This window comes from Hyaena hyaena, unplaced genomic scaffold (genome assembly GCF_003009895.1).
Source record: "Hyaena hyaena isolate Hyena2069 unplaced genomic scaffold, ASM300989v1 scaffold_176, whole genome shotgun sequence".
NCBI classification, from domain to species: Eukaryota; Metazoa; Chordata; class Mammalia; order Carnivora; family Hyaenidae; genus Hyaena; species Hyaena hyaena.
In genome coordinates, this window is record NW_024080809.1 from 2,346,650 (window position 1) to 2,360,695 (window position 14,046).

General features: G+C 53.4%; 1 protein-coding gene across 2 annotated transcripts in view; it reads left to right on the top strand.

The window, feature by feature from the left end:
• The first annotated feature begins 1,514 nt into the window (after positions 1-1,514).
• Positions 1,515-14,046, top strand: part of LOC120237306 (calcium-activated potassium channel subunit alpha-1) — a 549,540-nt gene continuing 537,008 nt past the window's right edge. Inside the window, exon 1 of one of the 2 annotated variants that reach the window (XM_039240527.1) lies at positions 1,515-2,146. In XM_039240527.1, coding sequence (XP_039096458.1) covers positions 1,769-2,146 — 378 coding nt within the window. In that variant the 5' untranslated portion in view covers positions 1,515-1,768. The remainder of the gene's footprint in view (positions 2,147-14,046) is intronic. The other variant, XM_039240526.1, reaches the window with a different exon arrangement.

A 14,046-nucleotide genomic window follows, 5' to 3' on the forward strand; every position in this document is an offset into this window, starting at 1 on the left:
CAATTAGACTTAAGTTAATGAGCTGGAAACTTTGGGGAAACCAATGAAGGGAGAATGTGACCATCTTCCTTCTAATTAGCACTGGAAAAACTTGTGGTCCAACTGGTAGCCAAGAGCTTCGAGGGGCAGTGTACAGAGGGAGGAAAATTTCCCAGAGCCGTGGAAGAGGCATTCCCCTGTGGTGCAGGGATGGAGAGGCTGCTGAGGAGGGAAGACCCCGAAAGGGGAAAAGTAGGCTTGAATGGCGCCTAGCGTGCCCCTTCTCCCTGTTGCCCTCCTCACACGGTGAGGCTTGGGGGTAGATAAGAGGGGAACCACTTTGGGGAACTCTACTGTGTACTGAAGCCTGCACCATCTCTGAGGCCAGGTGCCCCCCGCCCTCCTTCCCCCTGCTCATCTCTCCACTCTCAGGCAGCCTCTGTCGCTTAATAAGGAAAAGGCAGAAAAGCCACCTGCTGCTGTCAGGGGCCACAGACCACCCGCCAGCCTCCAGCCGTGCGTGGGGCACTGGGGCACCTAGGAAGAGGGGAGGGAAGAAAGAACTAGAGGCCCGAGGTGTGTCGAACTAGGGTGTTCTGGAAAAGGGTCTTCCTCACTCCCAAGGCCCTAGGATCCCGAGGTGTGCGGCCGTGGCGTCGACAGCTGGTCACTCCTTCCCTCCCCACCGGGGGCTCCTTTGGCAAAAACAGCCTGCCACGGGTGCCCCGCCATCCTCCTGGGGCCCCCCGGGTCGCTCGGCTGGGGGCGCAGCACCTTGGAGAGAGGCGCCCTATCCCGCGCCTCGACTTGGGGCGCTCTACCCGGCGCTCTGGGGGTCAGGGGCGCGTGCCCGGCGGCCGCCGAGGGATCGGCCTGCCCCCTGCCCAGCCTCGAGCCGAGGCGAGCCGGCGCTGCGAGCCTCCTCCCCTCCGCCAAGGGCGGCCTGAGCCCGCGCCCGCTCCAGTTGCTGCAGCTGCTGCTGCCGGCGGCTGCGGGGAGCGCGGGGAGCGCGCCGAAAAGGCTCGGGCGGCGAGGACGGGGACGAGGAGGAGCCGGAGGAGGCGAGGAGGCAGAGCGAGCGGAGGCCGAGGCGGCTCCGCGGCGCGGCCACGCGGCTCAGGGATCCTGGGGGCATGGGCTAGCGGCCGCGGCGGCCCGGCAGCGGGACGCCGTGGAGCTTCCGTGGCCCGGCGCGTGCAGGGGCGGCGAGCCGGAGCCGAGCGCAGCCGGGGACCGCGGGCTGGCGCGGGGGTGTCCCGGCGGAGGGGGCTGACTGCTCATTATTAACTAGTTGCCGCCTAATAAGCCAGGAGCGGCGGGGGAGCGGCGCGAGCTGCGCGCGGGGAGGGTCCCGGGCCGGAGCGCAGCGCACTCGCGTGGCGCACGGCGGGCCGGCGCGCAGAGCCGGGGCGGGCCCGGGGGCGGCGCAGACCCCAGTCGCGGGCGGCCCGTGGCGCCCCCTCGCTCTCGGCGCTCGGGGCCGGCGCAGCCCGGGGCGAGCGGGGCGCGGGCCGGGGCGGGGAGCTGCCCGCGCGCTCCATCCCCTCCCCCCCCGGGCGGGCGGCCGGGGGGAGGGCGGGCGGCGGCGGCCCGCCGTATATATCTCGGCGCACCCCGCCAGGTCGCGCACAGCGCCCCGAGCCCAGGCGCCTCCCCGCCCCCTCCCCGCGCTCCGCGGCGGCGGCGGCGGCAGCAGTAGCAGCAATATGGCTGTTGATGGGTGTTCGGGGTGGCGCTGGCGGCGGGAGGAGCTCCCCCGAGCCCCTGCGCCGGCTGCCCGTTGCTAGCTATGGCAAATGGTGGCGGCGGCGGCGGCGGCAGCAGCAGCGGCGGCGGCGGCGGCGGCGGAGGCAGCAGTCTTAGAATGAGTAGCAATATCCACGCGAACCATCTCAGCCTAGACGCGTCCTCCTCCTCCTCCTCTTCCTCCTCCTCTTCTTCCTCCTCCTCCTCTTCCTCCTCGTCCTCGGTCCACGAGCCCAAGATGGATGCGCTCATCATCCCGGTGACCATGGAGGTGCCGTGCGACAGCCGGGGCCAGCGCATGTGGTGGGCTTTCCTGGCCTCCTCCATGGTGACTTTCTTCGGGGGCCTCTTCATCATCTTGCTCTGGCGGACGCTCAAGTACCTGTGGACCGTTTGCTGCCACTGCGGGGGCAAGACGAAGGTAACGCGTGCCCCGGGCGCCCGCCCCCTGCGCCAGCCCACCTCCTCGCTCCTCGCCGCGCCGTGCCGCCCTCCATCCCTGCCTGCCTTCCCCGCGCCGCCCGCCCTGCCCTCCGCTCTCCCCGCGCCCCGCTCGGCGCGCCGGGGCTCGGAGTTGCCCCCGGCCGGTGCGCTCCGGGAAGCGGACGCCCGGTGCCGCGTCCCCTTGTTTACGGTGGGGTCGCCGGCGGCCGCGGTTGGGGCCGGGCGGGGGGACGCGCGCCTCTCGGTTGCCGGGGTGCGGGGTGGGGAGAGCCGAGCCCGCGGGCCCCGAGGCCGCCCGCGGGGGGCCGCCGGGTGCGTGTGCCGCACGCCTGGCCAGCGGCGGCCCGGCTGGGGGCGGGGGGTTGGGCAGACTCTAGAAACCTGTTGGGGAGAGGAGTTCGCGGGAGTCAGAAGGAAGGGGGAAGCCTTGGGACAGGGGAGAACATCTTTCGGACCAGGGAATCCCAGGGGAGGAACCTGGCCAAAGGGAGTGGGGGATCTCGGGGACAGCGAGGGAAAGTTGGGGAGATGCATCCCAGTTTCGGAGGCAGCCCACGGGGGCTGCCACTTTAGGAGTGTGGCAAGGGCGCACGTCTGATGTCACCTTCCTCTCCATCAGTGGAGATTCTCTGGGAACATACCCTCACCCCAAATTCCTCAGCCTCTGTATTCTCGCCCCCCACGCCACCCCCTTTAGGTGCCCGGAAATGCCGCCAGCAGCGGGGGGCTGGAGGTCCCCCCCCCCCCCCCCCCCCCCCCCCCCGAGAGCCTCCGAGGCCGCGGCTTCGCCCGGAGCCTCCTCGCCAGCGCTTTTGAGGTGGCTGGATGTCGGCTTAAGCTATTCCTGGCGCAGAGACGCCCACCAGCACCGAAGCTCACTACACCTTAAGTATGGTTGCTAGGCTGACTGCCTGGCCTTCGCCGTGTCCCTAGAGATGCCCTCTTCCCTCCTCCTCCCCTCCGTCCTCCCCGCCAATGGCTGAAGGTGAGGGGCTGGGGCAGCTTTTCATAGAAAACTGCATAATAAGAGAGAGAGAGAACTGGAAAAAAGAGGGACCGAGCTGCTTTGTGTTTGAGTAAGTCCCACCCTAGGGGACTTGACAGCACCAACATTTTCAGACGGAGGGGAGATCAAGGGGAATTGGCGAATATCGCAAGGTGGAGGCAGATCTTGGTCAGGATGTTCACACCTTTTTTCTTTCAAAGTGAATCCCAGGACCCCTCAAACTTCCATAGGGCTCGGCAACTTGTAGCAGTCTCCTTAGTTGCTATGGGGAATTGGGAAGCCAGGGGCTGTGGGTGAAACGCGAGGGTGAACCCAGGCTCTCTCTCCTGATCATTAATTATACACCGCGCTGGGTGCTGGAGCTGAGCTGAGTCTTGTGGTAGAACATTTGTGTTTTGGAAAGTACTGGTGTGTCGGAAATAAAAATAAAAGCCATCTCTCTCTTTTCTCTTCCCACTTCTCGGGAGGCTTCCAGATGTTGGCCAGCCAGCTTTCTTTGGAGTTACCTCCTCTGCCATGGGGGGTTCTCCTTCCTTTTCCAGGTGGGAAATCTCCCACATTCCCGAGAAGCAAACAGGTTAAGCAAAATCTGAACCATGAGACCCGCCCTGACATGGTGCTTCTTCTGTAGCCTTTCTCTTTCCCATTTCTTTCTCTTTTTTTAATATTTATTTTTGGGAGAGTGCAAGTGGGGGAGGGGGAGAACGTGGGGGACAGAGGATCTATAGCGGGCTCTGAGCTCACAGCGGCCAGCCGGGTGTGGGGTTTGAACTCAGACCAGGAGATCGTGACCTGAGCTGAAGTCGGTCGGAGGAGCAACTGAGCTGCCCAAGTGCCCCTTATCTGTTTCTTAAGCTTCTTGATCACACATCCCCTCATCTCCTCCTTCTCTCACAGTCTTCTGTCTTGGAGGGTTTTTCCGTTTCTTTGTTGTTTTCCTTTATCGAGAGTCAGTGTCTGTGCGTAAAATGTTTTCTAGACTATGTGGTTTTGGTGAAGTTTTGAACAGCTTCCTCATCCTTAAGAAAGTGGGCCTTCTTGATCAGAGTGAAAAGTTTTTCAGTGAGTCAAAATAAGTTTTAGTGTTTTTGTGATCCTGGGATTTTAAGCGCGGCTGCCGAGTCCTTTTATGCTAGGGGTTCACGGATGCCACTGTGGTACCTGTGATGAAACGCTAATTGGATGGCTCACATAAAGAATGTCTTTCATAAATGATGACCAAGCGTAACTTCTGTCGGTTGTTAAAAAAAAGACCGTTTTTGGCAACGTTCACAAGGCAAAACAATCCCTATGTGTATTAGGCTCTGTTTTGTAGCTCTAAGACCTGCTGAATTGACGTCACTGGGAGTTTCTACAAAAAAATCAACCTGGGGTGAGAGAGGCTTGCAGTTGGGTGGGAGGACGTGAGGCTAACAGAGGATGGAGTCAGGTCACTTTTGATCCTATCAGAGTCCACTGTAAAACATTCCCGGAGTTACTTACTAACTGCCCCTTGATTTGCTCACAAACCATGTGTAGCTGGCTCATTACACCCATCAATAGTAACTTAGGCCTCTTCTAAGCCTTACTTTCTACCCCTGAGGTCTGTATTTTTACTGCCATTATGGCTTCTTGTCTTTCATTCTTTTTTGCTTTCCAAGTATTTGGTAGTTATCGAGATGCTGTACATAAGAATGCATTTGGCCTAAGTTTGGAATGATTAGTTTAGCGCGGGGCTTCCCGAGCAAACGTAGACTGCTTTTGCATCGAATTCTGTCGGCCCTCAAATGTGCCCACCCTCACCCTCATTCAGTCCCAGCAGAGTTTGACCAGGAGCTGGGGTCCCGTGGAGGCTTGGTTTTTTAGCCTCTGAAATTCCACGGGAGGCAAATTTCAGCAGGGCACTGTGACATCACAAGTATTTGGCCCCTGGGATGGCACCGTCCTTTTTGATCAAAGGAACGTGAGACTATAGATGTGTCTCCCAGGGCATCTCATGATTTGTACGTTTGGCCTCTGAATCATACATGGTGAGTGACTTTACTATTTTGAAAAGAATGGCGTGTGGATTTTTTAATCTTTTTTTAGGAAATGAGAGAACTAATCACGTTGCCCCCTGTTGGGAACTTGGGCACAATCATCCGGTACTGTGTTCTTTGCTATACTTTTTCACATCATTGTTTTTTTCTCTGTTGGGTTTCATCAGAGCTCTGTGTTCACTAGGCTGTGATGTTTTGAGGTCCAATCCCGTTGCATACTGTAGTGAACAGCGAGCAGCTCAGGCAGCCTGGATAAGGCCATGACCTTGAAGAAGTCATTTAACATCTCTGGTCTCTTCTTCCGTGTGTTTAAAATGTGGAGATTGAATTCTGTGACTTCTGATGCCCTTTCCTGCCCCGTGACTCGGTGTCAGAGGTTGGAAGGAGTTGAGAAACTATGGGTAAAGTTTCTAGCTCAGAATGTGTTTTGTAATTTTCTGGCAAGTTCTTTAGGAATTCAGCCTTGGAGTGCCTCTGTGTGTTTCCTCTTCCAGTACACAGGCTGCTTCTCTTCAGATTAGTCTGGGGATACCGAGGCCAGCTTTCGATGGAGCTGTGGCTTGCTGGGGGACCTGGATGTGGCCAGGCAGGGGCTCTCACCTGCTCTCAGTTTGAACTCTTATCCCTGTAGAAGTCGGGCTTGATCGAGCCTGGTCTGCATGTAATGAATTATTGAGGTATTGTCTCCATGGCTGTGTCTGAGAAAACAACATGTTGTCTCTGTCAGGTTCGTGACTGATATAAACATCAGATCCCGTTATGGCTTGGTAATTACCCAGGGTCTGGCCCGATGCATCCAATCAGGCACTGAGCTTCAGGGCCTCAGAATTCTTGATTCCGTATCAGACCTGCTGCCTCGTGTCATCTTGGGGATTGCCTGCATTGGACGACCTTCAGGTAATTCTCTTTGATCAGGTCACTTAGGTTGGCCTTGGAGAAGCTCTCAGGTCCCAGTCACGGGGGAGTTATAGCTGACCTTCCCTCGTGTAGAGAGATTTTGCAGCTCGTTCCTGGCTGTCTTTGTGGAAATGCACACTTCAGTAGAGATTCGGCAGTCAGACCCAAGTGCGAATCCTGGATCTTATTAGCAGGCGTCTTTGGCTGGTAGCCATATCGCGCCTTGGGTTCTTTGTCTATAAAAAGAGCATAACGATGCTTACTTTGTAGGATGCTGCTGAGGACTAGCAATAATGGGTATACAGGACCCAGCAAATGCCTGGCACTAAGCTGGCTTCCTGTAAATAGCTCCACAAAGTGGTGAGTTTGTTTTCTCTTTGATTCCTTAAGTGTTTGGCCCCAGAGGCGCACAGACTACAACAAATAGAACTTGTGAGCCCGAAGGAACCTCTAGACTCTGAAGTCTACTGTCCTTGGGTCAGACGACCGGCTAGGGTCACACTGAGATTTGGGCTCTTGGCTCTTGCCTGTGGTTAGACTGGAAGATTGGGGAGGGCAGCCATGGAAGGGTCCGCGGGTGAGGACCTGGGAGGACACCTGCTGTGTAGACGGTGGGGATGTCCGTGGACAGGCGTTGACGTGGGGTTCCGGGAATGATAGACTGAGAGGGTGTGAAGTGTTTGGTAGGAGGGCAGGGCTGGCCGTTGAGAAGGGAGGACTTCCGTCCCTGTTACCCCAGTCCAGAGCTCTTATACCTGATCCCCTGACAATGCCACCTTGTCCTTGCACTTATCTTGTGGAAAACCTGAGTCGTTGCGTACCTGAGCGCCCCCTTGGAGAATTGCATCCCAGGCGGGAAGAAGTCCTCTAGTAGAGAAACTGGTCAAACTGCTCTTAACTGGCCTCACTTCTAGCAGCCTTGTGGAGCTGCCAAGACTGCTGTGTAGTACTGGAGTCTGCCTGTGACCTTGACAAGGACTTGACTGCTCTGTGCCTCAGTTTCCTCATCTGCAAATTGGGGATTGTAATAGAGCACAGCCCTGTGGAGTAAGTGCTCTCTTTAGCCCTATTTTGTAGACTTTCTTAGGAGGACACTGGTGACCTAGAGCCTTGAGCTGACTGTGTCCAGGTGCCCTGGGGACTTATCCAAACACGCATAAGGAGGAATGAGCTGCCCTAACTTTTGGTCTGGGGCAGAAAGAATTCCTCGGCTAAGGCCCAGTGAACCCCTGCTTTGCCTTGCCCCTGTCCTCTTTCCTGGATGGGGACATTCACTGGGTGCCTGGTAGCCGGGAGTAAGTGCTTGCTTTGGGCCCCTCTCTCTGTCTCACGAGGGCAGGAGAAGCGTGCTGCTGAAATCCGCTGGCACTGGATTGCAGTGCCAGGACCTCTTCCCCAAAGTGGGCAGCAGGGGGGCCCCAGCTCACAGGGCAGTTGGCCATATGCTAACTTTTGAATCACAGCAGCCAACACCACCATCTTGGGACTTCAGAGCTGTGGATCTGTGGGGGGCCCCTCTGTGGCTCCGGTGGAAAGGGCAGTGTCTGTGCAGTGATTCTGAGTTCCTGGGCCGTGCGGGGGAATACTGGCCTTCATGGAGACGTGTCTGGGGGTTGGGCGAGATCAGGCCTCCTGCAGGACCTCTGAGATTCCACAGCCTTTCTGTGCGCCTCAGGGAGCAGATCAAAAGTGCCTCCTTTTTTGAAATGCTTCTTAAGTAGGTGGAATCCTGGCCCTGGGGCGGTGGTGTCTTAGCATTCTGGGTAGAAGTCTCAAGGAATGTTCAGTTGGGATATCAGATCTCTGCTCCCAAGGGCTGGAGAGAGTGTCTGTCTGGTCCCGGGGCTTCTCACGTGCTAATATGCATATGAATCACCTGGGGGAGCCATTAAAATGCAGCTTGTGATTCATAACAGAAGGTCCAGGGTCGGGCCTGAGATTCTGCACATCTGACAAGACCCCAGAGATAGGGGGATGCCTATGCTATGCAGGTCACACTTCGAGTAGTAAAGATCTGGACCGTTCCCCACCCTCTAGCCAGTCCCTCCCTGAAAAATACCTATTTTAAAATATGGAAATTGCCAGCTCTTCAGCGGTGGGGAGGGACGAGTCGAGGAAGGTTCCCTGTGCCAGGACAGCCAGGTGGGAAAGACTCCGCTCAGGCCCCTTAGGGCCGCTGTGGTTCAGCCTGGGCCCCGACTGCTAACGATGCCTGTTGGGGTGTCTGCTCCCCTGGAACCCACCAGTGCTGTGGGTGGGGGGTTGGGTGGTGGTGGGCAGAGCAGCGGTCCCCAGATGTGCAGGGTACGGTGTGTGCGCTCCCCGCCTGTCAGTGTGCGGGTTCTCCTTCACGCCAGTTGATCACACTGCAAGGGGCGAGGCTTCTCGAGGTCCAGGATGGCAAGTCTGCCAAACCACCTTCTTGCAAAATTAAAGGCTGGTGGTGTAGCCAGGGCTGCGCTGTGGTGATGCTCCAGGAAGCCAGATGCTGGCCGCTCCCTCCGGAGTGTTTGAAGTCCAAGGACGGCAAGGCTGCCAGCCCGATTTTCCGCGGGGACCTGGGTGGGCCCTCCCAGATGGAGGGTTCAGCTTCAAAGGGTTGGACTCCAGAGCGATGCTGAGCGTGGGGAGATGGGTGGCCTGGCTGTGCACCCTGCCGCTGCTCTTCTCAGGGATTCCGGCAGGGCACATTGGAAGGAATGCCTTTGTCACCCTAGCATATATGAGGGTGGTTTGCAGCTCACACTGCCAGGGACTTCCTCCCCGAGCTGTGCTGTTGATGTGGTTGCATTGTCAATGAGGAGCAGCCAGAGCAAGCTCTTAGCCACGGGCATCTTCGGCAGCAGGAACGAAGAACGGCTTAGTACAGTGTCAAGCACACAGTAGGGCCTCTGATGAATGTTATGGTTACGATTGTTGTTGTTGGTTTTGCTTTTACTGCTAGCGAGCACATACTCTGTGCCGCAAACCGGGCTGGATGCTAGGGGAAAAATAAGACCCAGTTGTGACTTTTTAAAATGTTTATTTATTTTAGAGAGAGAGAGAGAGAGAGAGAGCATGGGGGAGAGGGGCGAAGAGAGAGAGAGAGAGAGAGAGAGAGAGAGAGAGAGAAACACACACACACACACACACACACACACACGCAGAATCTGAAGCAAGCTCCAGGATCTCAGCTGTCAGCACAGAGCCTGACATGGGGCTTGAACCCATGAACCGTGAGATCATGACCTGAGCAGAAGTTGGATGCTTAACTGACTGAGCCACCCAGGCCCCCCTTTTATTTTATTTATTTAATTTTATTTATTTATTTTTATTTTTTTAAAATAGCTTATTGTCAAGTTGGTTTCCACATAACACCCAGTGCTCATCCCCACAAGTGCCCTCCTCCATGCCCATCTCCCCCCTCCCCCCCACATCCATCAGCCCTCAGTTTGTTTCTCAGCATTCAAGAGTCTCTCATGGTTTGCCTCTCTCCCTTTCCNTTCTCAGCATTCAAGAGTCTCTCATGGTTTGCCTCTCTCCCTTTCCCCCACCATTTATCCCCTTCTTCTCCCCCATGGTCCTCAGTTAAGTTCCTCCTAATCCTCCTATACGTGCAAACATATGGTATTTGTCCTTCTCTGCCTGACGTATTTCACTCAGCATAACACCCTCAAGGTCCATCCACGTTGCTACACATGGCCAGATTTCATTCTTTCTCATTGCCGTGTAGTATTCCATTGTATAGATAAGCCACATCTTCTTGATCCATTCGTCCGTTGATGGACACTTAGGCCTTTCCATATTTTGGCTGTTGTTGAGAGTGCTGCTATGAACATTGGGGTACATGTGCCAGGCCCCCCTTTTAATGTTTATTTTTGAGAGAGAGAGACAGAGTATGAGCAGGGGAGGGGCAGAGAAAGAGGGAGACACAGAATCTGAAGCAGGCTCCAGACTCTGAGCTGTCAGCACAGAGCCGGACGTGGGGCTCGAACTCATGAACAATGAGATCGTGACCTGAGCCAAAGTCAAGTTGCTTAACTTACTGAGCCACTCAGGCACCTCCTCCCAACCCCCAGTTGTGACTTTTATTTGATAGGGTGAGAGGGGAGAAACCAGTTATCTTCCTGTGGGGTATGCAATGTCTGGTCTCTGAGTTTCCTGCCCCCCCACCCCCACCCCCAGGGCAGGAACTGAGTCATTTAAATATATGTTGGAAGGGCCCTTTCCACCTGGGGATAGCTGGGGGCCAGGTGGGAGTATAGTAGGCGTAAATACATTTTGCTGCTCTTTTCTGGGTAATTTGTTAGGAGCTGTGGAGAAAGTCTGAGTGAAAGGGATGGGCTTGATTTGGTGACACGATGTTTGAGTCATTCTTGGCTTTCAGTTATTCATGCTACCCAGGTCTCTCTCGGACAGTGGATAACAAGGACTTAGTTCATGATGAGCAGCTGTCTGTGAGGTGGGTGAGTCAGGCAGGGGACAGGAGGGCAGCTTGGAAAGAATGGAAGATGGAATTTGCTTTGTTTTGAGCATTATTTGGTGATTGTCTTTGTCTAATTGCCAATTTAGAAATGTAATTGATACTCCAGGTCCAGAGTGGATGTACTTAACATCCTCATCTCCCTATAAGATCTCATTACCTGTATGACGAATGCTTCTTTACATGGCCAAATGCGAAATTATTTAAGACCTCTCATTTACTTTGTGTTCCGTGTGCTGTTTCATTGACCTCCCTACCACGTTTTCGAAGGGACCCAGATTTGGTTTACTCTGGACACGTGAAAGCTAATTAGCAGAAATGCCTGTTTTCCTTTCTTCTCTCTTTCCTTCTGCTTTTCACCCTTTGCTTCTTTTCCTTCTTCCGTAGTTACTCTTGCTTAGTCTGGGAGCGGAGATTAAAGTTGGCAGGGAGTGGACAACAGACGGGGACTTGGGCTTGCTAGTTGAGAAGCAAGTGGCATTAGGAAGTCACAGAGGTAGAGGGGAGATTAGGGGCCTGGGTTCTACTTCTTCCCCTGTGCCAGTGCTGGGAGCCCTGTGCCCTCTCATCACTGGGGATGGGGGTGTTCATGATCCCCGAGGCCACTGTTTCATGGAGGACAAGCCCACTTTAGAATGAGTGCCAAGAAAGATCTTTCTCCTGGCACTAGCCCCTGTTTGCTTCTGGTCTGTTTCCATGATACACTGAGCAAATCTTGGTGGAGACTAGATTCTAACTCCAGCCCAGGAAGGCCCGGAGCTGGGTGGTGGTCAATGTCAGCAATGTGTGGAGGGTAGAATGCCCATGAGGTGCGTTGCTCCTGTGCAGGCCACTTTCTTTTTCTCTTAATGACATCCTGGTGTCCTTCGCCTGGGGTGGGGAGGTTGTTCCTTGTCCTAGTCCCCATAGTTTGGGAAATGGGCCATTTTGGCTGTTGGTTCTGATCGTTTGCCCTCCAGGATGTGTCTGGTCTTGTCGGGAGCTGTGGGTGGAGGTTTTGGCTGTCCCTGGGCCGTCACGTTGCCTCTTTGTCGATGGTCCATGCACTGTGTTCCAGAGTTGAGCTTCCTTCATAGTTCAGTGCTGGTCTTGGCTGGGAGCAGATGCGAATCTGGGGCTGTGCTGAGAATCCAGCTGTAGAGTGGTAAGAAGCCGGCGTTGGACTCTGCTTTCTAGGTGTCGGCTGTCCCCAAAGGACAGAGGGCAGATAGTGACCTGGGGGCTCTTCTTGCGCCGTTTAAGTAGAGCTGCTTCCTAGAATCAAGGGTTGTCCCTGCCAACTGCGCATCTCACATCTCTTCTCTAGGCTTCTGTATACCGCTTCTGCCATTCCCCCGAGTCCGTGGAACAGAGAGAAACCAGAAAAGGAAGGAGAACATGCAAGAGGAGAAGGTGAGGGAGAATAGGGGGAAGAAGGAGATGTTCACACAAAGAAAAATAGTTTCTCCTCTGGGAGCTGGAGATTGAGTAAATATATAATTGGATGGATTTTGTTTTTAGTTCCTGCACCTTTGTCTTAATGAGTAAGCCATGACAAGTGACCTCACCCCCAAAGAGTGAAGTGTTATATAAAGACCCGAAGAAAGAGTGTTTTCGCTTTGGGAAGATTTTGGCTATTCCAGTGAGAAGTATTGTCTGGTTAACTGACAGCATGGGGCCTGGGTGGCCCGTGGCCCAGATCCTGGGAGTCACAAGGCCCGGGGGGGTGGGGGGGCTTCTCTACATACCCGTTTCACAGGAGCAGAGTTCTGCCCCTCCTCAGGAACAGTTGCTACATTAATTTGTTTTCCTTTTATGTGACTTGGGAGTATAGACCCTTTATAGCTCTGGAAGGGGGAAATATGGGCATTTAATGATAATCAAGTAGAGAACTTAGGGAAAGGGCTCTCAGGTTTGGAAGAAGGTTTGGAAGATAACAGGGTTTATCCAAGTGCTAGAGAGCTTCATGACCAGTATTAGCTGGCTACAGCTTTATATACATTTTTTCCTTTGTGTACCTGGGAGTACTTTCCTCATAGTGTTTAAAGGAATTGTTTTGGCAACCCATGCATCATGGCCTTTTACCCTGTGGATTGGTCAGCCGCAGCTGATCAGGTGTAAGATTCTTTTTTTTTTTTTTTTAATGTTTTATTTATTTCTGAGAGAGAGAGAGAGAGAGACAGACAGATAGACAGCATGAGCAGGGGAGGGTCAGAGAGAGAGGGAGACACAATCTGAAACAGGCTCCAGGCTCTGAGCTGGCAGTCAGCACAGAACCCGACGCAGGACTTGAACCCACGAACCGTGAGATCATGACCTGAGCCGAATTTGGATGCTTAACCGACTGAGCCACCCAGGTGCCCCGATCAGGTGTAAGATTCTTGATGGGTATAGGAATGGTTTTTATAGGTGAACCCACAGGAGAAGGCGGTGGTTTGCCTCAGTGGTAAACATGGCATCCTTTCCTTAAGCCCGGTTGCTACCCTTTTTTCCTTACAAGATTTCTTTTTTTAAAAAAACTAGTATAGTAGTATATTAGTTTCAGATGTACACATGATAATTTGATATTTGTTTATATTGTGAAATGATCATCACAAAAAGCCTAGTTAATATGTCACCTTATAGAGTTACAGACCACTTTTTCTTGTTCTGAGATCTTTTAAGATCTACTCTTTTAACAACTGTTGAGTATGCAGTACAGTAGTATTAATTATAGTTGCTTTGCTACACATTACACCTTCATGACTTATTGATTTTATAAATGGAAGTTTGTATCTTTTGACTCCTTTTACCTCATTGCACTCCCAGCCTTGGTGACTACCAGTCTGTTCTCTGTATCTTTGAGCTGGTTTTTTTTTTTTTCTCCTTTCTATTTAGTTTACACATATAATTGAGATCATATGGTATTTCTCTTTCACTGTCTGACTTATTTTAATTAGCATAGTGCCCTCAATAACATCCATGTTGTGACAAATGGCAAGATTTCATTCTTTTTTTTATGGCTAAATGATACTTCATTGTCTGTCTTCCTATCTATCTATCTATCTAAAATCACATTTTCCTTATCCATTCCTCCATTGGTGGACACTTAGGTTGTTTTCATGTTTTGGGTCTTGTAATTAATGCTACAGTGAACGTGGGTGTGCAGATATCTTTTTGAGTTAGTGTTTTTGGTTTCTTTGGATAAACGCCCCGAAATGGAATTGCTGCATCATGTGGTAGTTCTATTTTTAATATTTTGAGGAATCTCCATACTGTTCTCCACAGTGGCTGCACCCGTTTACATTCCCACCAACAGTGCGTGAGGGTTCCCTTTTCTCCACATCCTCACCAGCATTCATTTCTTGTCCTTTTGATAGTAGTCGTTCTGACAGGTGTGAGGTGGTATCTCATTGTGGTTTTGATTTGGATTTCCCTGATGATGGGTGATGGTGAGCACCTTTTCATGTATCTGTTGGCCATCTGGATGCCTTCTTTGGAAAAGTGTCTATTCAGAGCTTGTGCCCATATTTTAA